The 23,937-nt window shown below is 41.3% G+C and overlaps 1 protein-coding gene across 3 annotated transcripts in view; it reads right to left on the bottom strand.

The window, feature by feature from the left end:
- Positions 1-23,351, bottom strand: part of arhgap36 (Rho GTPase activating protein 36) — a 58,992-nt gene extending 35,641 nt beyond the window's left edge. For 2 of the 3 annotated variants that reach the window (XM_023422710.2, XM_023422711.2), the window contains exon 1: positions 23,086-23,351. In XM_023422710.2, the coding sequence (XP_023278478.1) occupies positions 23,086-23,184 (99 nt within the window). In that variant the 5' untranslated portion in view covers positions 23,185-23,351. Of the gene's footprint in view, positions 1-4,057; positions 4,077-23,085 lie in introns of those variants that run through there. The other variant, XM_087178342.1, reaches the window with a different exon arrangement.
- Positions 23,352-23,937: the final 586 nt, after the last annotated feature.

Raw genomic sequence — 23,937 nt, 5'->3', positions numbered from 1 at the left:
AGTTCAATATTCACTCTACTTTTAGCCTCATCCAGCTAAATGCTACGCTACGTTCACCAGCTAGCTACCAGCTTCATCTCTACGCGGCTGGGAACAGCGCTGAAAACCAAAACAATGAGCTAAAAAGACGCTCAAACGCTCAGCAGAACTTCAGGAAATTACAAGGTATTGATTAGTGCAGCTTTAACAAACATTAATCGATGCCCCGATGTGACCTTTAAAGTCTGTCTTGATACATCATGGAAGATAGTCATGATAAAATGAAGGAGCTTCTGGTTACCATGGTTACTTTAGGCATTTTTGTTCCATAGAGAAATGGTGGAGGATGAGCTGAGGTCGTCAGCACCTGGATATGTTTGGCTTGTGAACGTTTTGCTTGTATAGTAATTAATTAACTGAAAAAAATCCAGCGTGCAAATCACATTCTTTCCTACAGCTGTGCAGGGGCCAGAGTGTGTGTGTGTGTGTGTGTGTGTGTGTGTGTGTGTGTGTGTGTGTGTGTGTGTGTGTGTGTGTGAAAACAAGCCTGGAAAATGTCTGTCAGCAGTCCAGCTGTGTGGCCCAAAACAACAGCAGTTAAAATGGACGACACTGCGACCTCCTGACCTCTGCGGTCGACCCCGGACAGAGTTCAGGTGTGACGCCCCCGACTATCTAATAAGAGCGGACGACACTAAAGGACAGGTAAACAAGTCAAAATGGCTTCAAGACAACACAGTCGCAGCACAGGGGAAGAACGACATATAAACATCACGCTGCAGACGGACACGGAGACTAAACAAAAACAAATCAAAACAGCAGCGACTTAAAATTACACTGAAAAACACAGAATCAAAACATTTCACTTCTTATCTTCAGTCTTTTTTAACCTAACCTGCTTTTTCAGCTGCCAAAAAATATCAGTTTAATATATAAACGTCAGACATTTTGATATTTACAATCCAAACAGCTTCAGTCTTTGTGTTTCGTTTTTACATGTGACCAGTAAAAAACAAAGAGAGTTTTCAGAGAGTCTGAGCGGAGCTGTAGCTACTACGGAGGATCAAAAGGTCATGACCTGGGTATATCTGTCTTGGGGTTTATCTCACTGAGGAGATATGGGCCAACAATTAAACCATCATTCAAGGCTGTGGTTCCCAATCTGCTAGAGTTCTGCTACACACACACACACACACACGCGCACACAAATATATATCCTGACTCTTCTTTATTTGTTGCTTTTGCTTGTGAAATACTGCTCAGTTTTATCTCTTCTGGCCTCAGATAATCAAATAATAAAAACAGACGTCTTTATGGCTGAACTTTCTTGAAGTGGTGTTTTTCTTTAGGGGATTTTGGGCCGTGACTTAGCATCTCTAAAATCCTGGCTACGGCCATTTGCTTTGACCTCGTTTGAAGATTTCAATGCTTTTTATATAAAAAGGAATCCGTGTTTTTTCACTGAGATCATCCTAAGACTTTGAATGCGTCGCGTTTTCTCTGGACATGGTTTTAAATCTTATTTGTGATCAATTTTTAATGGTCCAGAGTTTGTGTTGTGTAAGCAACCTGGACGTCCCAGATAAAACTAATAACGAAATGAAGCCTCATTGATTTCACCTCGTGTTTTTACCTGCTGCCAATCAGCTGCGAAAAAATGTCCATTTAAAGTGAATTAATTTCTGTTTCTTTTTCTTTATTAGAAAAAGAAACAAAATAAATGAATTTATCAAATCTGATGAAAAGATTTGTTGAAATTTCTCTTTTCTGTCAAATACTGAAGAAACTGTCTTAAAATAATCTTTCTAAAAACATATATAAAAATACAATGAACCTCCGGCTCCAGCCTCGCTGTTCCATAATGTAGAAATGTGCTTATTACAGTAGAAATAATCTTGACCTTTGACCCCTGACCTGTCCTTTTTTCCATTGATCTCATGGCTATCACCCTGTCGTTGCGCGTGAGTCAGCTTATTCTCCGTCTCTTCTTCCGGCTTCTCCCTATCATCTTTGATCCTGCCAACTTCCAGCGACTGTGCCATACATTTCCAGGTCAAAGGTCACGCCTTTGAGTCGCACGGTCACGTATCTCATGTCCTCTAACTCATGTGCTGACCCCGACTGTCGGCTTTAAAAACAGGATGGATGATGACCAGGCACCGCTCACACAGACACACACACACACACACACACACACACTGCTGAGGCAGGATATCCACGTCAGGACGGCGTGGTGAACTTCGTTGACTACACCGCCACCTGCAGGCGAAACAATGTACAACGAGACTAAAGGATTCATTCATTAAAACATGAACTGATGCACAGGGAAATAAAACTTTATATTTCCAGTATGTGAAATGAATGAAGAGCATCAGCCTTCGATACATTTTTCAGATAAACCCAATCATTTTTTAAAGTCAAAAAGACAGGGGGGGGGGGTTTTCTCATGTTCTTCTTTAAACCTTGTTGCCAAAAACAGAAAAACCACCAAACTGGCAGTAAATTATTTTCTTCTATAAACAGTGATAACCATGCCAGGACACTAAATTGGTGTCTGGTCCTTTTCCAGAACGTTTAAAAAGGAGCCTGGATTTGAGATTAAAGAGGAAGTTAATCGCTTGCAATCAGCATAGAGATCATATTCTCCTTTTCTCTTCAGCATGAAGAGAGAAAAGAGGCAGAAAGTGGCGTCATGCTTCTTGTCCGTTCAAGACGTGTTGTGAAAATAATGATTTAACGGAGAGACTCTGTTCACTGTTGTGCTGTAATCAGGACCGACTGCCGTGACGGAGCATCAGGCTGTTTTTGGGCATAAAATGACAAACGCTTAACGAGCGCATCAGTAATCGGCAGTTTAACAATTTGAAGAACTTTTTAACTGCACATCTTCATCATGAAATCATCATCATCATCATCATCATCAATCCAGCCTCCATGATGTTATTTCTCTTCGCACACAAGCTTCACACACACTCCAATGTTTTACTTCCAAATAAAGGCTGTATGCACAAATGCTCCCTGATTAAGAATATCAGTCACTCTGCGGACATTTGACTTTAAAGGAAAAGGTTTACAAGTTTTCAAGACTTTCTTAAAACAAAAAACAAAAGTCAGTTGACCATATAAGGACTGAAACAGGTTTTATTTACTGTGATCATTTCTCTCGATCATATTAGCCATTAAAAGAGCTCCTCCTTTTATTATAAGTGACAAAACCCACATTCATCCCTCTGTGCTAAAATGCATTCAAACCTTTATCTGAATATAATCTCCTACTTTATCTTTCCCCAAACGTTAAAAAGTGCATTAAAAAAGACTTTAATTTTGGAGCATATTTATTTGTTTTGTCCAACTTGTGGCTAAAGCTGCGCATTAGCTTCAGATAAATGTTTGTATAGCGTCTGTTGATTCTGTCCCCCATCACTTACACTGAAAGCACATTAGGAGGGAATGATTACAGCAACTATTTCAATGTTTATGGGTCTGACTTTTTGATTTAAAACTGCAAACCAGTCTTTTAACCTGCATTAACTGATTTTTTTTAGCCACTGTGAGGGCAACACAAAGAGCTGCAAACACTTGTCCTACATCGACATTATCACCTTATAAAGGTGTTGCAATAAAAAAGCAGACTCAGAGCAGCGTTAGCATCGATATGGAGTCATGACTAAGTGATGATATTCACTCATGTTAGCTTCGGTTTATGTTTCCACCAACTCCTGAGGGAAAATATCTGGCTTTTTGGCAGCTAAATGTTCACCAGCTTGTTGTACGGTGGGTTTTCACAGCTGCTTCACTCACAAAGTTGCTCGATGCTGAAAGAAAACAGTAAAAACTGCAGGTTGCATATCAAAAACAACGAGCTGCGCAGCTCTGAGGGGAAGTGCAAAGCCTTCCTCATTACACACCGTCATCCAGTAAATAGAGTTTAAGTAAAACACTGGGGTGAAGACCTGAGCTTAAGTTGAAAGTGCACTCGAGAGTAAGTAAGTAAGTAAGTAAGTAAGTAAACAGGCAAAGGAAGAGAGGACAGAGTTCAATCCTGATTGTTTTTACGTGAAAAAAAAAAGGTATTTACAAGTTACACACGAAGTTGTCAGATGAATCCTCCACCAACTGAAGTCCACACCTTCGGTTAATGACACCTGTAAAATCACTGACCTACAAGCTACTCATTGCAGCAACAGGAGCAGATGTAATTACTTGCACTCGCTTGCAGACACCTAACACTCTGAATTTGCACCAGTTTCCTGACTAGATGTGCTTAGAGGTGTGAAGCTATTGACGGCACACACATGCACACACACACACACACATACATGCACACACACACACACACACACACACACACACACAAGATATTTATAGAAGCAAAAGTCACCTGGGGCTGTGGTAAATGTGGTGTTCTTGACTTTAAAGTTACATGCACTGAGGGTTGTGGATCACTGCTCTAATGCTGCTAATGTGACTAAGCATCCAGCTAAGTGCTGTGTGTATAATGAAGCACGTACAAAAACACACTGGCTGAGCAGCAAGTGGTTAAAAACTTTGCTTCCTCACTTGTTGTCTTTGTTTATTTTCTTCTTGTTTTTAATTTCTTCTTTCATGCTAAGTGATCAAAAAGCTCCGTGTTATCATTTTATGGCTTTCAGCAGCCGGGTCCAAGTACACAATTAATACCTACCTGTAATTCACTTGACTGCAGTAATTTAGAGATGAAGAGCATTACTCATTCACCTTCATGCTTTATTTCTGGAGACACAGCAGAAGGAAAGGTCGCGGAGTCCTTCTTTATCAAGTAGATAAAGAATTATTGTCTCCTAAATTACAGTCAGATTGGGTGAGTCCCTGTCATATAACTGCCTTCACCATAGAGACGGGACAACTGGAGAGCATTTTGCTGATCAGCTGATGCCTGCATGTTGTTGAGGGAGATGTGATAATGTCTAATGCCCTTTTACACAATCAGTGAACACAGGATTTGGTCAGAACAGCTGGTCAAACGAGAACAAATTATTGATCGCAATAGACAATGAATTAAATTCATTTGAAAGTGAATGGCGTGATCATTGGATTTTCCTCACACGGCAACAAAGTAAATCCACATCACCACCACACAATTAAGCAAAGTATCTTCTCAAAGTTCACACAGTTTTAGGCAGGAAATGATAAACACTAGAAAGTCCATACGAAGTGGAGAAAGCTAACAAATTAGCAACACTTCTGTAATGACGGTGACATACATTCAGTTTTAATCCACAAGTGGATGAAAAATGTGTTTTTATTTAAAAAACAGCTGAACAGGGTAGCTAGCATGCTAACTGTTAGTTAGCGCCTTGCTAACCATGTTTCCAGGTCATTAAACTCCAGTTTAAGATAAAATGCTGTATTGTCAATGCAAAATATTTTCTAAATCTTCACAAGAACAACTTTGCAATCACACAACCAAACTGAGTTTCCCTGCTTTTTGCGATTGCTATCAAGTCAAAAACATGCTAGCATCCGTACGACACAAAAAGGTGGTATAACCATAACCATCAGTCATTTTACTGATTGGCCTCTGAGCATGGCATTAAAATCATTTCTCTATGAGCTAAATACCAGACTCAAACCTGCCGGTTTTTACCACCTAATTTAAGTTTCTTTCAGCCTTTATCTTCACCAATAAACTGGACACAAATTCCAAGATGGTGGACATCTCCAACTCCTACTCTTTGGGTCTTTCTTGCTAACATCACCATGCTACATATCACATTATGCCTTTCCATCATCTTTCAGAGTCTTTTTCCTCTGTGTTTGTGTAAGAGAGACGAGGAAATGCCATCGCTGATAGAGGAAACAAGATTCCAGTGAGGATATCGATAACAAGCGTTTCTCACTCCGCCTCTCTTCTCTAAACAGGACGTCCACGTCCGCACCCATCGTCATAATCATCATCACAGCTTACAGTCTAAAACATCCTCCTCTCTTAATTTCTGCTGCTGCGGTGGTGAACGTACCGCAATGATTCAATGACTTCCTGCTCAAAGGGGAAATTGCACTAGTCTAGTTTAGTCTTAAGTGACGTCAAGCTAATGCTATTAATAGTATTGCTGTAAATGCTTTTTGCTGAAAATGTTAATATCCTGACGTTCAGCAGGTGAAGTTTGCCACGGTTTTCGTCTTAGTTTAACTTGCTACCATTTACTAAAAACAAAGCACAGCTGAAAATGAAGTAGTGGAGAAGTTAAAATTTATCTGATGGTACTAGATGAAAAGTTTAGGGGTCGCCAAATGTCTTAAAGTTCGAACCGGAACGTGTGTCGAACTTCATTGAAATCCATGCAATAGTTGTTGTTGAGAGACTCAAAACCAAAGTCATGGGATCACAAAAGTCAGTAGGATAAACCATGAATGTGTGCAACCAAATATAGATACAATCTGTCCAATAATTTTCAAGATATTGCACTGAATAAGTGAAAACATATGGTTGTTCTATGAGAAATGTTAGGACATCATCAGCCGTGAAGTCCTTCAGTGTCCTTATCGAAATTCATGGCAACTCATTCAACAATTATTGAGATATCTGAGTCGAAAACCCAAAGATGTCGACATCATGGGAAGACACAGGAAACATCAGGGGATCACCAAAGGCCTGTTCGGACCTGTACAAAATGCCACGGCAATCCGTCGAGTAGTGTTTGTCCTGCTGCTCCGCTGCCTCCCTGATGGTTGCTTGATGGATAAAAATCTAAATATCTAAAGTGCCTAAAGCTTTGCACAGTACTGTTGTCGACCAACCAACAGTGCCAGCGCTAAAATGCACCAGCCTTTCTAACCAAAGGTCAACAGGATGTTCTCCCCTTCACGAGCAGCTCCTTGCCTGTACTTACTTCCTGGTTCTTTGATCACTTGTTCTTATGTTCTCGCTTTACACCTCAACACATGTTCGTATCAGTCAAAACAATTCTGTCCTCAACATGACATGATCACAAAAAACAAGGAATAGAGAGGCAGAGATAAGTAGAAAAGAACAGAAGAGAGTTTGTATAAAACTCAACTTAATAAACTTACAAGTAATAAAAAGGTGATTCATGTTTTCCGCCTCCTGTAATTTAAAAGAAGGGCTGTTATCGTATCTCTCCGAGGTCTTTACTCCTACAATCAACTCTGCAAGTCGACAGAACAAAGAGATGATCTTATTTTGAAGAACACTCTGGGGAATCTGGCTCAGGGAAAAAAAAAAAATATATATATATCAAAGCCCTTTTTCAGTAATCACATTCTCTCGCTGCTCTCTCCGAAAAAAAGAAAAAGAAAAAGCAAATAATCAGAATGTTGTGTTTTATTTTTGTGGCTTAATTCAACATAATTATGGATGTGATGAGTCGATTTCAGTCTGAGTTCAAAGAGCCTTTGTAAACTTCCAAAAATATGTACAACATCAAAAAATGTTCATGTAGATGCACAAGTTTACTTGTACTGCTTCTCTGTGTGTGTCTGTGCAGTATGTGCCTGCATGCAAATTCGTATTGGCCCCATGTGTCGGACATCTTGATTCCTGTTCTCTCCGATACTCATGATAATGCATCTGTATGTGTTTGTCTTTGCTTGAGCCTGTTCTCCCTGGAAAAACACAATAGCTATCCAAACACCTCATACGACTGGTGTTTACATGTGTTTATTTGTGAGCATCAAGTATGACACTGATTTAGAGCCTTAAAAGTTTGTTTGTTTCTTGTATCCTACCGACTGATCTCAAACCATGACGACAAAGATTTCTGAACTGTAAACTTGTGACACCTTGTCATCGTTTGACTATGTCTACCAGCTGTGTTCAGTTCATTCAAAATTGATTTTTCTCAGATTTTTCTCGGACGTAGGCTCCGTGATGTCACCCACAGGTTTCTGAAGGGCGGTTTTGAAGCTCAGAGCGAACTGCTTCACCATCCCCATCTTGGCACTGCCCGACTCCGCCTACCTCCCGGCTAATTCCAAAAATGGACAAAAAGGTGGGTTTAACATGAGAGTCTACGGGGATTGACTCACTTTTGGAGCCAGCCTCAAGTGGTCATACGAGGAACTGCACTTCCTGTTTTTCTCATTTTTCAGCTCGGAAGTTTGCCACTTGGATTTTACCTCGAGACCCCATTGTGAGAGTCCTGACTATAAAATTTGCAAACTAATCACTGGTTTAGATGACTGGCAAACATCTAAACTTCTTTTTAGTAATACATATATAAAACATTTCATACAGATTCTTTTTCAGTCACACTCCTGCCCCCGGCTCCAACAACTGACTGAAATATGCAAGTGATCAGCTCAGACTGCAAAATCAGGATGTAAAAATCAGAGCTCTTGCTTCCAACATGAGGACCAAAGCTACAGACCAGTTCCAGTGATACGAGTCTGCAGCCGACCGTGACCTCTGATCTCCCGTCTGCAGCAGGGAAAAGGGGAAAAAAAAAAAATCTCTCCCTGCAGCCACTGATAAAAGTGTCACGTTATTTCTGCTGATGCATTTTGCCGACTTCCACAAAGTTTAGCTCAAGTGTAAAGACAGTCTGAGATGTTAGATTATAACCACAAAACAACTGATTCACCCGCTGGAAGATCATAATGTTGATGCTATTTTATCTTTATTAGTTTAAACATCAAAATTCCATGTCAACGTTAGTTACGGCTGTGACTCAGACATTCCTCAGCTCGCTATGGCATTTTAACATTCTTTACAGTTAAATACTTCTTTAAAAATCTGATTACAGGGAGAATGTCTCACTTCAAAATGATTATTGAAAAGGTCACTCGTCTGCAGAAACACGCTGAAAAACAAACACCTACTGCTGAGCATTGTAGAGGAAACACTTGCATTATGTAATACATACATATACATATATATATATATATATATAAATAAAACAAACAAAGCAGGCTCTTAAGCATCAAGCTAAAAAAAAATGGACCAGCAGCAGCTTGTTGACATGAAACAGCCATTAATCAGCGGCAGGTTCGTTTGTTCTCTTGTTATTAGACGAGGTTTTACATCCCCCCCACCCCACCCCACTCCTCCCAGAGGACAGTGGAAAGAGAGAGAGAGACCTGCCTTTTCAAAAGATATGATGTAATCAGCATCTGCTTCTGTGGCTGTACGACATACGTTTGTTGTTGTACCGCAGCATGACATCGTACAGCGCTACATTTTTGTTTCTGTCAGGCAGCATTTACTCTCTGTAAGTTCATACGAGGCATTCATGTTTTTTCACCCCCTTTGATCCTCTGCGCTTTTCCCTGTTTGTTTTATTTATAGCGACAGTGATATAAACCAAAGGAGAAGTTGTGGGGGGGGGGGCAGATTTCTTTGGATTGCACTGGTAGAAACAGCCTCTATAATGAAGCAGACGTTAGATAATGTATAGGAACTTACTGACCCTGCTGCCTGAGGTGCGTTTGAGTCACAGAAACACAAAAGTACAAAGTCAATATGCTAATTAGCGCCGAGATCCAAATGTGTAATGAAAAATATAACATGGCATCCTTTATCAGATGCTATTAGGAAGGTGTTGAATTTTGTGCACTGGCCCTTTAAAGTAGCAAAAACAGCACACAAGACAGTCTGACCTTTGAACTCCACAGTAATGTAAAGCTGATCAGATTATAGGGAGTACACGCACGCACACACACTTACTTCAATGCTTACCCCACATACAGACTTATCATTCATGCACAAACTTATCTTCAAATATGGTCAGATCTTCATCTCCATTAGAAAAATGAAAAAACAAACAATAAATCTATTTTAACTAATGGCACACAAATCGTTCACAGCTCATTAAAACGCTGGAGAAAAGTATGTGAAGCCCTCGACTAACAACAGGAACAAACGCTAAACGGAGTGAGGAGTTATCAAACCTGGAGTCCAGCCAATGAAACTATATTGGTGGCGTTCGGTTAGAGTCTGCTGTTCATATGAAGCATCTGCTGATCTCAGAAAAACTGGGGATTGTTGATTTGCATTTACGGAGTCATCTCAAAAGAGTTCAGATATTCATCAGTCCACTGTCGGACAAACCGTCCACACATGGAGATGATTTAGTTCTGTGGCTACTCTGCCTAGAAGTTAAGACGACTATGAAGCCCAGAGTAACAGCTGAAGCCTTAAAGGACTCGTTGGAGCTGGTTGACATCGCCGACTCTACCATCATGGCGGTGGCACATCGTGGTCGCGTGGACCAAGCTGCTGCGCTGGGAAAATGTTTTATGGACTGATAAAAACTTTAGGTTGAACTGTTTTCAAAAAGAGCTTCATCGTGGGGAAAATGATTTCCCAAGTTTATCGATGTCTCTTGCAGGATAATAAAGAGCAGAAGCTGAGTGATGCTGCAAGACAATGACTCTAAACATCAAAGTAAATCTACCACAGAACGACTTCAAAACAAAGAAAATCCACCTTGTGGAGTCGGAGCCCGGAGCCTGACAGAGCCGTGCACACACACAGCCTGAGAATATCTGAACAATAGGAAGGAATGGTCCAAAACTCCTCCTGAACACTGATCAGCAGATACCAGAGGAGCTTGTTTGAAGTTATCGGAGCCAGAAAGGAGGTTCAACCACTTATTAAATCCAAGAGTTCACTTACTTTTTCTCCTCCAGCACTGTGAATATTTAATGGCTGTGTTCAATAAAGACATAAAAGATTATCATTGTTTCTGTGATATCAGCTTAAGCACACTGTGTTTGTTTGCACTTCTGACTTAGATGAAGATCAGATCACTTTTTTTTTTTTTTTTATGGCCAGTTACTGCGGAAACCCAGGTCACTCCACAGGGTTCGCCGAGCTTTTCTGGCCACTGCATTCATAACCAAGAGACGAGGAAAGAGACGGAGGGGAAATCTCTGAAATCCTCCAATTATGATCTTTAATTACGTCCAAGTGAAATCATGGTTCAGATAAACACAGCTGTATCGTCCTCATCGTTCTATCTGATGGACGGTTTACACAAAAATGGGTTTATGTAACAGCATTAGAATATGTGAGGTATAAACATGCAAGTTTTTCTTTTTTAAACTTATTTCACATCTGTTTATGCAGGTTTCATATTTTGCACATTTAAATTCATCGATACATAAATGAATCTTGTAACAGCCTTTTTAAACATAATATATAATGATGTGGATGCTATTTCATTGGATTTAATACACAATGAAAATATATACAAAAATATTTCATCTTGCAGAACAGTATCTACCTGTAGCGACAGCATCGTTAAACTGTTTCACGTTCATGTTCAGACACTCACGGCACGTTGTAAAGGTCGGGGAAAGATCGTCGACAGCGACCTAAGATGCAAAGTGTTTATCTCGCAAATGATATACGAGACTCGTGCGGAGAAGGGCATTATGTAACCAACCGAAATGGAGATAACAACAAAAAGTCTGAGTATAAAACGGACATCAAAACGTGTCAGACAGAATCCTTAAATCAGAAAATGACAACAAGTCGTTTTTAGTGTTTGATTATGTGCCAAGCTTTGCCCTTCCCTTCATGGACAGTCTCTACATAGTCGGCCTAAATTAGTTCATTTAAACAGAGAGAACAGAGTCCCATAACAAGAGTGATGAGGTTAAGGGAAGCGTCACGGTGGTGACAGCTCTGACCCTGCCAACCCCCGGACACGACCATCCATCTTAGGATGAAAGCCGTGGTGGGATGTGGGCACCATTTTGGGCCGGGCGGGGATTTCTCTACAGGGAATAACCAGGAAATGTGGAAAATGCCAACCAGGGCTTTGATGATGGAGCCCTGCTGTCTCTGACGTATCCTGCTTCCTCCGAGCCGACGCCGTCACGTGATATCAAATCAATGAAATTCACCGATTTTTCTCCTCGTCCTCCTTTTCTTGAACCGGCTTATTTACTTCTGCATCGAGTCCATCTGAATCCAGCAGCTCCTTCGTCCCGTCTCTCTCTGAATGAATTCGTGGAAAGTACCGCTCTTATCCTCTCCAGATCTTTGACGAGCTGCCTGCTGATTGTGTAACACCACTAAGTCACGTTGAGAAGTGGATTTTTGAATAGATAACATTAACTTCAAATGACTGAGGCTGCAGCAAATCTCCTTAAAACCCAAGAAAAACTGCTCACAGCGCAGCTTAGTAAAAGGCAGGATTGAAACACATGATGTCATTCAGTGGTTTCCAGTAATATCTTGTCTTATAGGAAATAAACAAAATTGAACCCGATTCTTAAAAATAATTAGTGGTTAATTAGTTTAGTCTTAAAAATACACAGAATAAACAGCAACATTTCCTTTCCTGGGCCACATCTCAGGGTGAGTTTCCTCAGTTGTCATGGAGATGGCTCATACTGATTGAAAACTGAGTAAATGGACCTTAAGATGTATTTTTTTATTCATTTTTCTTTGTGAAATTAATATAATTGTTTTATGCATTTGTTTTTGGACGATAATGGAGGTCTATGGCTCCAACAAAAGTCATTTTTTAAAAAGGAAATGAGGCTTGTACGTCGCTATCCATCCACCATCTTCATGCTGCTGATCTGCTTGTTCCAAATACTCAAATTCTCCACAACAAAACACGCCACCTCTCTTCCTCATGACTTCGCAGCCCCACCACAAAACTTTCTTAGTCATTAAGCAAAGATTCTTTGGAAAATATGGACCAATGGTGAGAGAGGCAGATTGCACAGCATTGGGCCTCTTATGGATGTTTAGACTCCGGGTCTCCAGCTGCCGTCCTTCACCAAGAAGATTTATCTATTTGATTAGATTTTCAACAGAGTGTTTATCTCTTTTTTTGAGCAGCGTCTTCCCTCACTTTCATACGATCGAATACCTGTGCAACACAGCCCCAGATCGATGCTGTGCTGAACAGCAGGTCGAGGGCTTCACTCAAGCATTACCGCTCCCCGAGCGAGGCTTTGTGGCTAAAGCCCCGAAGCCACGTGGCTCAACTACTGTCAGGCTTTCAGGGAGTGTCAGAGACAGCCCGCCATGTGAGCCGAGGTCTAGAGCGATCCCCCAGCCTCAGATGTCAATAAATCAGGCGGACGCTGACGTTTGCTGTCAAGCGGCAGGAAGATTTATCACGAAGCCTAACCGCTGACACGCGCGCAGGGCTGGAAAGGCCGACACAGGCGAATGCATGAAGATGGACGTATGTGAAGAGATAGAACGGCGGTGCCGTCATCACTGCACTGTTTTTCATTGTGCGAGTTACATAAAAATGTAGGTCTGGTTCTCTAATGACTCTTTCTGACTCGCTTCACACAATATAAACACAAAGACAGAGCAAAAGAGAGAGAGAGAAAAAAAAGATGGAAACTGTCTCCTCCACTTTCCATTGTTTTCTTTCCTGTCCTTGGCTTCAGATTTACATGGAGACTAAACACACTGAGGGTTAAGAAAGTGGGAATCTTGTGGTTTTCCTGCCATAATTCAGTACAGGTCTACCCAGGATAGAAATCATGCACACACACACACACACACACACACACACACACACACACACACACACCTCTACAGTCGTGCAACCTGAGGGCCTGCACATGCATGCTAATGTTAAAAAACACACACACGATTCAGATGTTATCCATCCTTTCCGGAGCAGAGAGTGATTAGTGTCTCTTCAGCTACTGATTAACAAGCTGCTCGGCCATTTCCCCGACTCCACACACAACTTTACACAAGAGGAGAATCTCTTTTAAAACCCTCCATCACATGGAAATGTGATGCAAAAGTATCAAAGTGGAGACGAAAGGTCCCACATAGTATAAAAAGGTAGATGAGTGTGTGTAGTGTGATTATAGATCAGCTCTAGCTTCTATATTAATACCGAGAAAGTATCAAAGCCTCAGTCCACAGAGAAACGCACACAGCCTGGATACAGAAACTGAGCCTTAAAACCAGCCGTCAGGACTTCCTGTAACTTTGTGATGTCACAACAAAGCAGCCACCACTCTCTTTGTTTAATTGAAATCTGCTATATTTCTATTAGATCACTCAGGAAACAAGAGGAAAGAGAGCGGGCTCTGAGCCTCCTCTCTTCTGATTGGCTCACCGACCTGAGAGAGGAGATGTAAAACTACACTGACATGGTTTATATACATGTTCTTTCTCCTTATGGGAATTAACACTTCGAATAAAACTAAAATATGGGACCTTTAAACAGCTGGGTATTGTAGTTTTTTTTACCAAACATTAATCAAAGAAGGGATCAGTAGTGTGTTTACAGAAGCAAGCAGCATGCAGCAGTGTGGCTCACTGATGAATTTTTAATAGTTTTTGGAAAAGGACGGCGCTCTGTGGCTCACTGGGTCTTTGTAGTGGGATTTCTTCTTCAGTAATACAACAACAGCTTACAGCAGGACAGTTTTATTATCAATAAACCGAGACTCTGCGAAACAATAATCTGCTCCTCTCGCAGGTCAGGACGCCAAAACATGCCACAGTTCCTCGCTCTGTCAGGCTGCCACATGGCAACGAGCATCACCAGCGCGAATCCCCGAGACAAAACTCCAGCAATGAATCGCTCTCTTCTCCATGTGCTGAGAAAATCCTCTCTCTCCGAGAGCGAAATAAGCCCAAACAATAATAGTAAAGACTTGGCTCCTGCATTCGAGAGGTTTAACAGTCCTCTCGGAGAACAGAACATCCTTCACATGTTAAAAAGGGCAATGACACGCAAAATCATCTCTAATTATCCTTAACGTGCTGGAACGGACACACATGGGAAGTAAACCCAAGCAGAAGTGTAATTTATGACATCATGAGTGATGTCATCATACCAGATAAAAATAACATACATAAAATGTTTCTTAATTAATTGCTCAGTCGTTTTAAAACATGTCTCACTTCTCATTTTGGAAACATGTTCTCCGACCTAACTGTGAACGTCACATATTGCCAGGCTTTGGGATGGATATATATTTATGTAACATACATGCCTACAATAAAACATACATACATATTTGTATGGGCTCAATACCGTCTATCAAACTGTTCCACTTTCTAATAGGTTTCATATTCAAATATGTGCTTTTATTTCATATGTGCACATATTTCATATATGGAAATTCACTATATGTATATATATCACATTTGAATAAGGAAAAGTTTAGGTTTAGATCTCATTTGCAGCTTGCAAGAGGCAGCTCAACACATGCAGCTCACAAAACTCATCAGCAGGGCGGATCTGATCAGCTGACATTAGCTTATGTCAGCTATCTTCATATCAGCGTACACGTTTGCCAGATATGTTTAAGGAAATTTAGAAACCATCTCATATCTCATCCATCAGAGAGCACATACATATTTTGTCACATTTACAACATAATATACCATCTACATCTAAAGTTTGTTAAACTCTCAAATGATATCAGCCTCAAAACATCCACACAAAAGCCAACTTCTGCACCAGAGCACGATTAATTCACCTAATCACTGCCACCACCACACCGTCATTTATATGACACTGTGGGAGAAGACGGATTTCACAATAAAACCTAATAATAAACAACTCAGAAATAGCCAACACTGACTTAATGTGTTGCAATAAAGTCCTTTCGGGGGTAAGAACATTAACTGTTACCAGCGCTATAGCACAAATGACTATTCCTCTCATTTGTGCAGCTGGACGTACCCACTGAACGCTGGTTATGTAACTCCGAGCACGACTGATGGGAGATTACAGTCTGTTCATGAGGACACCCTGAAGGCGCTGGCACTCACTCACAAACCGCTGCTGCAGCCACACACACACACACACACACACGGAAAAACACACGCACACACACACATGGCTGACCACATACACCAGCTGCACAGAAACACCTTGAAGGCATCTCCAGAGCAGAGAGGGCGCAGCGTGGAGGGAACCGACTGTAAATGTTTAAATGTAAAAACACAGTTACTGTTGTTCCGTCTGTCAGCACAGATTTTTAATGTTAAACCGGGTGGAGATTAACATTACAGTAAATCAAACCCACACATTTAAACTTGCACTAAAAAAATAAATAAATAAAAAAGGAGGAAGTGACCAACAGCTGATCGAAAAGACGTTTGGGAAATCATAGAGTAGTTAAACAGAGGTTCAGCATGAGTCACGTATGAACCACCATCAGGGTCAATCTGGGTAAAACTGAGTCATATCTTATCTCCCTGAAACTGCTGTCACTCTTCATTTATAGCCATCGTGGTAATCAGTGACTTATCTGTGGTGAGAACATTAATGAACTGCTGCACACTGGGAAGTCACATTTCAGTGAGATTCATTCAAATCACTGGGTCAACAATGTTCCTGCAGGTGAATCCACTAGATGTTAAGATGTGGTCACCTCTGATTAGCTTTCAACAACTACATTTCCCATGAGTCTTAGCCTCTAACTCACTGTCAAAGCCTCATGGGACGTTCTTCTTACTGTGAATAAATCCAAGGAAAAAACAAAACCGACAATCTTGACAAGTGCGCCGTCCTGCTGCTGTAAATGCTCACTAGTTCACCAAATGTGTATTAATCCGCAGCTGAAAATAGTCCCCAACAAATGCAGCATTTACTTCACTTTTGTAGATTTACGTCTTCAGTCAGGACGATATAGAATAACACCAGACTGATGCTTTAACCCATAAATCCAGGGAGTAAACAAGCTGCAGGCAACAAAAAGAAAATACTAAGATAAAGACTGAAAAATAAGAAATAAACTGCAGTGACAGCAACCAGGATTAACAACAATAACAACAATCTTAAAGTTCAGCCAGAATCACTTCAACTTATCAAGTGTCTGGAGCAGGAAATAAAAAACATGGAAGCTCTCTCTACCATCTGTGAGGGCACCAGAGACCAACCACAAACACATATCATGGGATCCGAGTTAGTCATTGCACAATGTGCAAAATATATTTACAAAGAAAATAGTGCACTTCAGCCAGAATGGGTAAAGATGGAGCGGGGGCATGGACGCACATCAACAGCCAACTCTGGAAACACTGAGCACAATGATGAGTTAACGGTTTTTAAAAAAATTAATGAGTCATGATTTTCCAAAGCCCTCTGGAGAAAAGCAAACACTCTCCTGTCTGGAAATGCTACAATTTATCGAAGTTATTATAGGACTTTCAAACTGATTTAATAGTCAAAATTTCAGAGTTTCTGCAACGTTTTATTGCTGCTAAGATTTGTAGAGTCTTACCTTCGCAAGACCGACTTCCATTCTGCCCAGGTACAGAGAGAAGAAAGTGTTTGTGCTTCCCCTGGTCGACTCTTAGAGACAGTAGATAAAACAAAAGCAGATATGGACAGAAAACTCCTCTGGGTGTATTTTTCTATCTGAGGCAGGAGGAAACCTGAGAGGAACTGGAGGTGACACCGGAGAGAAGGTGGAGGTTTGTGGCGGGAGCCCGAGGTCAAAAGATCCCCGTCATCACACTCTCGTGTTTCTTCTCAGCTTTCATCACCGACGACCCATCCTCCCCTGTATCATATCATCCCTCTAAATCTTTACCACCTCTCTCTGTGCGCCTTCAGCTTCATCTTCCCCTCTTTCCCCTCATGGGACATATGGTGCTCATTATGAAGCGTAGCATCCAAGACATTAGGCAACATCCTCAGCAGCAGCAGCAGCAGCAGAAGAAGAAGAAATCATTGCGCACAAACACATAACTCCACGCACAGACTGCAGATCGACGCACACGCAGCCAGAGATGAATTAAAGGCTATAAAATGTAAAGCGACTCCTTCCTGAAGGAGTTAGTGACGTAAGATGAAGGCTTCATCTGTAAATCACAACCGGGTAAAAGCAAGAAGATAAGAAGAACATCTTTCAAATGACTCGCTTTTATAGTAAAATACTTTTTCTAAAATCATTGTGTGTGTTTTTCAGTGTTTCACTGTTTAATAGTTTCATTCTCTGCAATATTTCTATCTTTTTCTTTTCAACATAGTCTCATTTATTTGAGCATTAACAGCACAGTGTTTAAATAATTATATAAATAAAAAGTATGACTATTATTAAGAGACGTTGCATTTCTCTAAGACATGGTTCACTTACACCAGAGATCAGATTAAAGCACGTGTAAGATTCTTACCACAGTCGACGTTGTTCCAAACTTCAAACTGAGACGTCCCGTGGTCTGGACAGCTTTCATCTGCAGCTTTTGCATTTATATATATAAATATATATATATATATTTATAGAAAAGAAAGAAAAGTGTCCTTCAGTAGAGAAGGACAGGAAACGTGGTGAGATTGTTGTCATATTTCCGACCTCCTCCTCCTTTATCTCTCGGGGGCCTTTTCTCTGAACATTAATCTCACTCAGTCAGGCAAAGACTCGTGCCGTGACGATTAACTGCATAATGACTTTGGCTGTGGTTGAAAGTTTTGCCTCTGCAGCACAAGCTGGAAGTACCTGTTGGACACAGCTGCAGCTAACTGGCTTGATGAAGGAGCTTCTGCCTCCTGATTGGCTCCTGGTGGCTGAGGTGAACCAGCAGGGCATTGACCCTGAAGGAGGCAGCTGAGCTCATTAAAGGGTCAGTTCACCTGCCTTGGACAATCTCACCTTAAGGTTTGTTTAGTAGCTGTTTTTTTAGTCTGCTTTTTTCTGATCACTTTATTTTGACTAAAAGATGAGGTCAAAGTTCATTCTGGACCTTGGAAACAACAAAACATCTGTCTAAACAACCTCCAACAGAGGTTCTTTCTTTCTTCCTTTCCTTTCTGGGCTTCTGTAGAATAATCCGCAGACCTCAAGGCAAACAGAGTTCAGGACTATTTCTTTGGTGTAAAGTAGTTCCAGTACAAACAGACCCCGACAGCAGTGGAGTGTTTTCATAGGTTATTAATTTTTGGATGCTTTATTATTTTATTTTCATCCTGGAGCAGACGATCAGAAAATAATGATGTAATTTAGCAGCCACATAAGAACAATAGAGCAATGGGAACATCTTGCCAACAATAACAACAACAGACCTTCACCACCTTCACACCTCCCACATATCGACACACACCAATTAAAGCAGCATTTTAAAAAACAAACCATTCTCCATTTTTCTTTTTTTTGGGTCAAGTCTCAAAATCAGGCTGATTAACTATCACTTAAATCACTTAAAGGATGTCTCTGTGAACGAAGCTTCGGAACAGAGACCGACAGCTAGAAAGTCAAGCATCCTTCACCTTTAAAGCTCATACATGACACTTCATAAACCTCAACAACAGCGTGAAAACCTTCACCAACAACTAAACAAGCTACTGCACCGGGTGCAGGGGTCAAAGCCACAGCTCCCGGCCCAGAACTATGACCCCGTGTGACCCCAGATACTGGGAACTTTAATGGGATTTGGCCCTTTCTTGGAGCAAAATAACATTTCGGACTTCGGATTCACAAATCAAACAGACAAGCAGGAAATGTGATTGAGCCGTACAAGCTGCACGTAACCGTGACAGAGGCTGCGGTGGAGCGGGAAAAAGAGAGAGAGAGAGAGAGAGAGAGAGAGAGAGAGAGAGAGAGAAAGGTTCTGCTGAGAGAGAAACAAGAGATGACAGATGGGCAGATGCAGAAATAATGGTTTGAGAGGAAAGTGATGCAGCTGTCTGGTAATGTCTGTGAGGAAGGAACCGGAGAGAGAGAGAGAGAGAGAGAGAGAGAGAGAGAGAGAGAGAGAGAGAGGGGAGGAGGAGGAGTGCTAAATGTGTGCTATTAACTTTAAGATTTAGCTGGACTTGGTTTTGTCCGTCGCGGCCAAGTGATGCTCCAAAGCAGATGGCAGAGCCTCTCAATCTTCCTTCGTGGAGAAGTGACCACGTTGTTGCGCTCGCAGGCGGTTACACAAGCACATACCTCACGCATCTGCTCTCACTTCTCTCTCGCAAACTTTTGCCAAATTAGAGCAAAAAAATATTTTAAAAAAACACCCAAAAACTCACATTTGGCACCTTCCAGATTTTTTTTTTTTTTTTTGGTTTGATCATTTTTTTTATCATTTCAGCAGCTAATTGACAAAACAGAAGCAAATGACTCGAGCCCTTTCCAGCAACTGAACATTTTCCTTTCAAGGCTCTGTTAGTGGTGTTTGTTACATAACTGACTCAATGAAAGGCAAAGGTGTAATGAATATAATTCGAGGTGTGTAGTTGGGCAAAACCAACCCTTTTACGGTCTTATTCCAAGACCAAGACCAAGAGCTATCAATGCAGAGGTTTAATCATCTTTCTCCCGGGTTATCATCGGCCATCTTTGAACCCCTCTCACAGAGCCTGGAGGCAGTCAGGCCTCATTTACATTACATACAAGTCTCAGTTCAGGACAAGACAAGTTTCAGATCCTCATTTCTGTGACTTAATTGTGACTCAAGTCTTCAGCTCTGTCTGGTCCTTTAGAACCAAAACTAAAGGGTTTCTCCAAGAGCGATTTCATCCTAAAGTTGACCAGACTTTACTGGTAGAAGAAGCAGAAGACATGTTTCACTATGAGGAGAAGTGACTCGTTCATATGGTTTATTTTCTATCAAAACCAAAACCACCAAAAAATGGTAAAACCACAAAAGTTAACTGCCGCTTAAATGTGACGATATGCAAATTTTTGATGTGCTGAACATCACGGTTTGATGGTATCTTAAGAATCAAAAGTTGTGCATGCTGATTCATCACTCATCAACTGCTTCTGCAAAGAACCTGCATGTGAGAAAAAAGAAGCTGAGCCAACTTTCATTACACACAGCTTTTGTCAGCCCTTATTTACCGATCTTCTATGGGAGCGGAAAAGAGAACAAATCTAAATAGATCGTGACACCCCTATAGCACAACCCGGGTCAGGCCTCGTCCTGCTGAACTCAATGCACCTGAGCTGTTTCATGCAGGATCCAAACAGAGGAGGATTTATACGAATTAGAGTCAAACATTTCAATAAGACGTGAGTCCGACTCTAATCTTACATCACAGATAGCGTATCACAAACGCTGCAACGTTGATCGACCTTTGACCCGCCCTTTTTTACAGAGACGCACTCTAACTGAACATTAATACACGCTGTAGATTGTAAAAGGGCGCAGCCACGTTTAACAGATCAGTAACCGGCTCTGTGTTGTGTTAACATCCTCGCTGCTGCAACGCTCAGACGCTTCACACATTTCTGTTTCAGCTCTCACCACAACTGCATGAGCTGATAAAAAAATAACAACAAGAACTTTGACATTTCATTTAACTGCTGTTTAATGGAAGGAAAGACTGTAACTGTAAAACTCACGAGCCTGTTCCTGGTTATTCCAGCGCTTTTTTAAAATTCTTCTTGGCCACTTGAGAAGCAGCAGTAAACACAACGCTGACATTATCACCTTATAAAGTTTTAGTGGTTAACATGTCAGCAAACAGTTGCCAAACTCACACATCATTCACACACATAGAGCAACATTAGCATATGTGAGAAGTTGTGTTTTGGGCTCTGTTTTTAGTCTCTACCGGCTCCTGAGGGAAACATCAGCCTCTTTAGCTGCTGAATGTTCGCTAGCTAGCAGCTAGCTGTGTCTCTCTGCTGTGCAGGTGCTGTGCAGGTAGGAAACAGTGGGTTGACCTGAGCTTTCTAGCTGAAAACCATCTCCTGTTGCTATTACAGCTGACTGGGAGTGGTGAGAGTGACCCAAAACAACAAGCTGCAAGACGCTAAAACTCAAGGGAGTGAGTGAGTGTTTTAAATTAGTACAAAATATTGATTAATGCAGCTTTAAAATAATCTTGACTCTTAACTCTGCACGGCTGGTATCACGTTTCCCTTCCATAAAAGCTTCTGTGCCATCAATAATGTTAATCTACACCGGGTCACCTCACATTACAGTGAGGTTTAACAGGCCACAGGGTGGAAGTATCAGCTATTTAGTATCAGCTATCAACTAAAAAATGAGTTCTGTGTCTGTGCATGATCAGTATATACAGCATGCTGAGAGGAAAAGCAGTGTAAAAAAACTATAAAGGGGACTCTCAGATTATCGTGCAACACTGCAGTTACGGTAAGAACAGATTGAGACGGTTAGTTTGAAGCACCTGCAAAGACATGATCGAGATAAATCATCTGCGCAGGAGAGATCTTCCTCTAATGAAAGCATTTCCAGAGCCACGTTTAGTTTAATATAAAGATGTTTCCCATTAATATTATCTCATCTAAATTAACCCGAGGCATTACCCAGAATTAGCAATGTATCCGGATTAAGTTCCTTTACTTTAACCGTAGTGTCAGATTGCCTTCTCATGCCTGAGGCCATAAATGTACAGTTGAGGAAAAAAAGGAGAAGAATCACAAGCTTTCAGGAAACGTGCTCCAGGTTTCCACGCAACCATTAAACACTTGTCACCTCTTTCTGTCTTCGTATTTGTACATGGAAGTAAACCTAATTAGAGAATGAGGGAAACCACCTTTGCCTGTAGCTGTACTTCTTATCTTTCCTATATGTTTATACTTCAGAATCTAAAAAATCACTTCGGTGGACAGACAGGCGCCAAGTCCAGGGAACAACTGATTGGCTTTTTTTGGTTTTTCTTGGGTTTCTGCCACTGGATGATGATTATTTTTAACCGCAACTATGAAACTAACAGAGGTGGAGCCTTGAATCCAAATCCACAGGGGAGCATTCACAACATTCACAGACCAACGAAGAAGTGATTTGACTTTTCTTTTTTTAATTCTCAGGACTGATGTCTCTGGGTGTAACGGCAAAGTTGGAGATTTATTCATTTAGGATTACTAGGGGGAAATAAAAGCCTGAGTTTAAAGCAAGAAAAACATTAATTTCCATGAATAAAGTGGATCACAAGTTGCATTTACTTTCACTTAAAGCCCAATTTCTTCACAGAATCAACAAGTTTTAGCAGAAAAAGAAACTCATATTTTCCTATTATTGCTTTCACAGCATTATTTCACAGACGTATTTGCAGCCTGTCAGCAAATTCCACATAATGTAAGAGAAATGGAGATGTTGTGGTTGCACGGCAACGAGAAACACCACACAAAAAAAACACACTCACCCACACGCAAAGACAGAAACATACGCACACACATGCACACACACACACACACACACACACACACACACACACACACGCACACGCAGGGCCATGTGTTACCCACCACATAGTAGAAATGCATGTCTAGTCGCACAGGTCGATCTCCTGTGTGCACAGCTGGAGGTGTGGATGTGAGCAGCGTCGGTCCATCCAGTAGGAGCATTAGTCAGGACTCTGTGTGTGTCTGTGTGTGTGTGTGTGTGTCTGTGTGTGGCCCCTCCTCGCCCTCTCAGGTACTCCAAATAGCCCAGATGTTTACAGAGTTGAAAATCCTCTTCTTCTTTGACTCTCTCTCCTCCCTCTGCTGCTTCCTCTCTTTCTAATGCTGCTGCTTCTTCTCTCTTCTCTCCTCCTTCTTCTCTCCTGTACTTGAAGTTACTCCTCCCCCCTCTCTCTCCTCTCCCTCCTCTCCCTCCTCCCCACATGACTTCAGTCCCTTGTCCCTCCCTTTTTCTGTTTTGGTTCCACTTCCTCTCATTTTTTTTCTCCCCTCCTTTTCCAGCAATTTAATCTCTTTCTTTCTCCCTCCTTTGCTTTGTGAAACTGATCTCTTTTTTTCTTCTTCTTCTTCTTCTTCATCAGTATTTTTTGGCAGGTTTTCCGATCATGTTCTCCCCTTGTTTTTTATATTAATTGAGAAACGTGTTTCAATTTGAAAAGCACCTTCACCAGGAGGAGAAGCCAATTTCTCATCTCACTCTTTCTGTCTCTCTGTTGAGTGCAGATTGCTGTCAGTTCTTCCTGTGTTCGCCACAGCCACTGGTGTGTGTGTGTGTGTGTGTGTGTGTGTGTGTGTGTGTGTGTGTGTGTGTGTGTGTCTGTCATAGATAACATGGCGTGCTCTCCACTGTCAGAAACAGGAAGAGTGGAGCTTGGTAGTTTGGCCCTGATGAGAGAGCCCCCCCCCCCCCCCCCC

This window comes from Seriola lalandi, unplaced genomic scaffold (assembly GCF_002814215.2).
Source record: "Seriola lalandi dorsalis isolate HSWRI2012SDOR001 ecotype SW California unplaced genomic scaffold, Sedor1 jcf7180002054684, whole genome shotgun sequence".
In the NCBI taxonomy this organism is placed as follows: Eukaryota; Metazoa; Chordata; class Actinopteri; order Carangiformes; family Carangidae; genus Seriola; species Seriola lalandi.
This window is presented reverse-complemented; position numbering and strand designations above follow the sequence as displayed.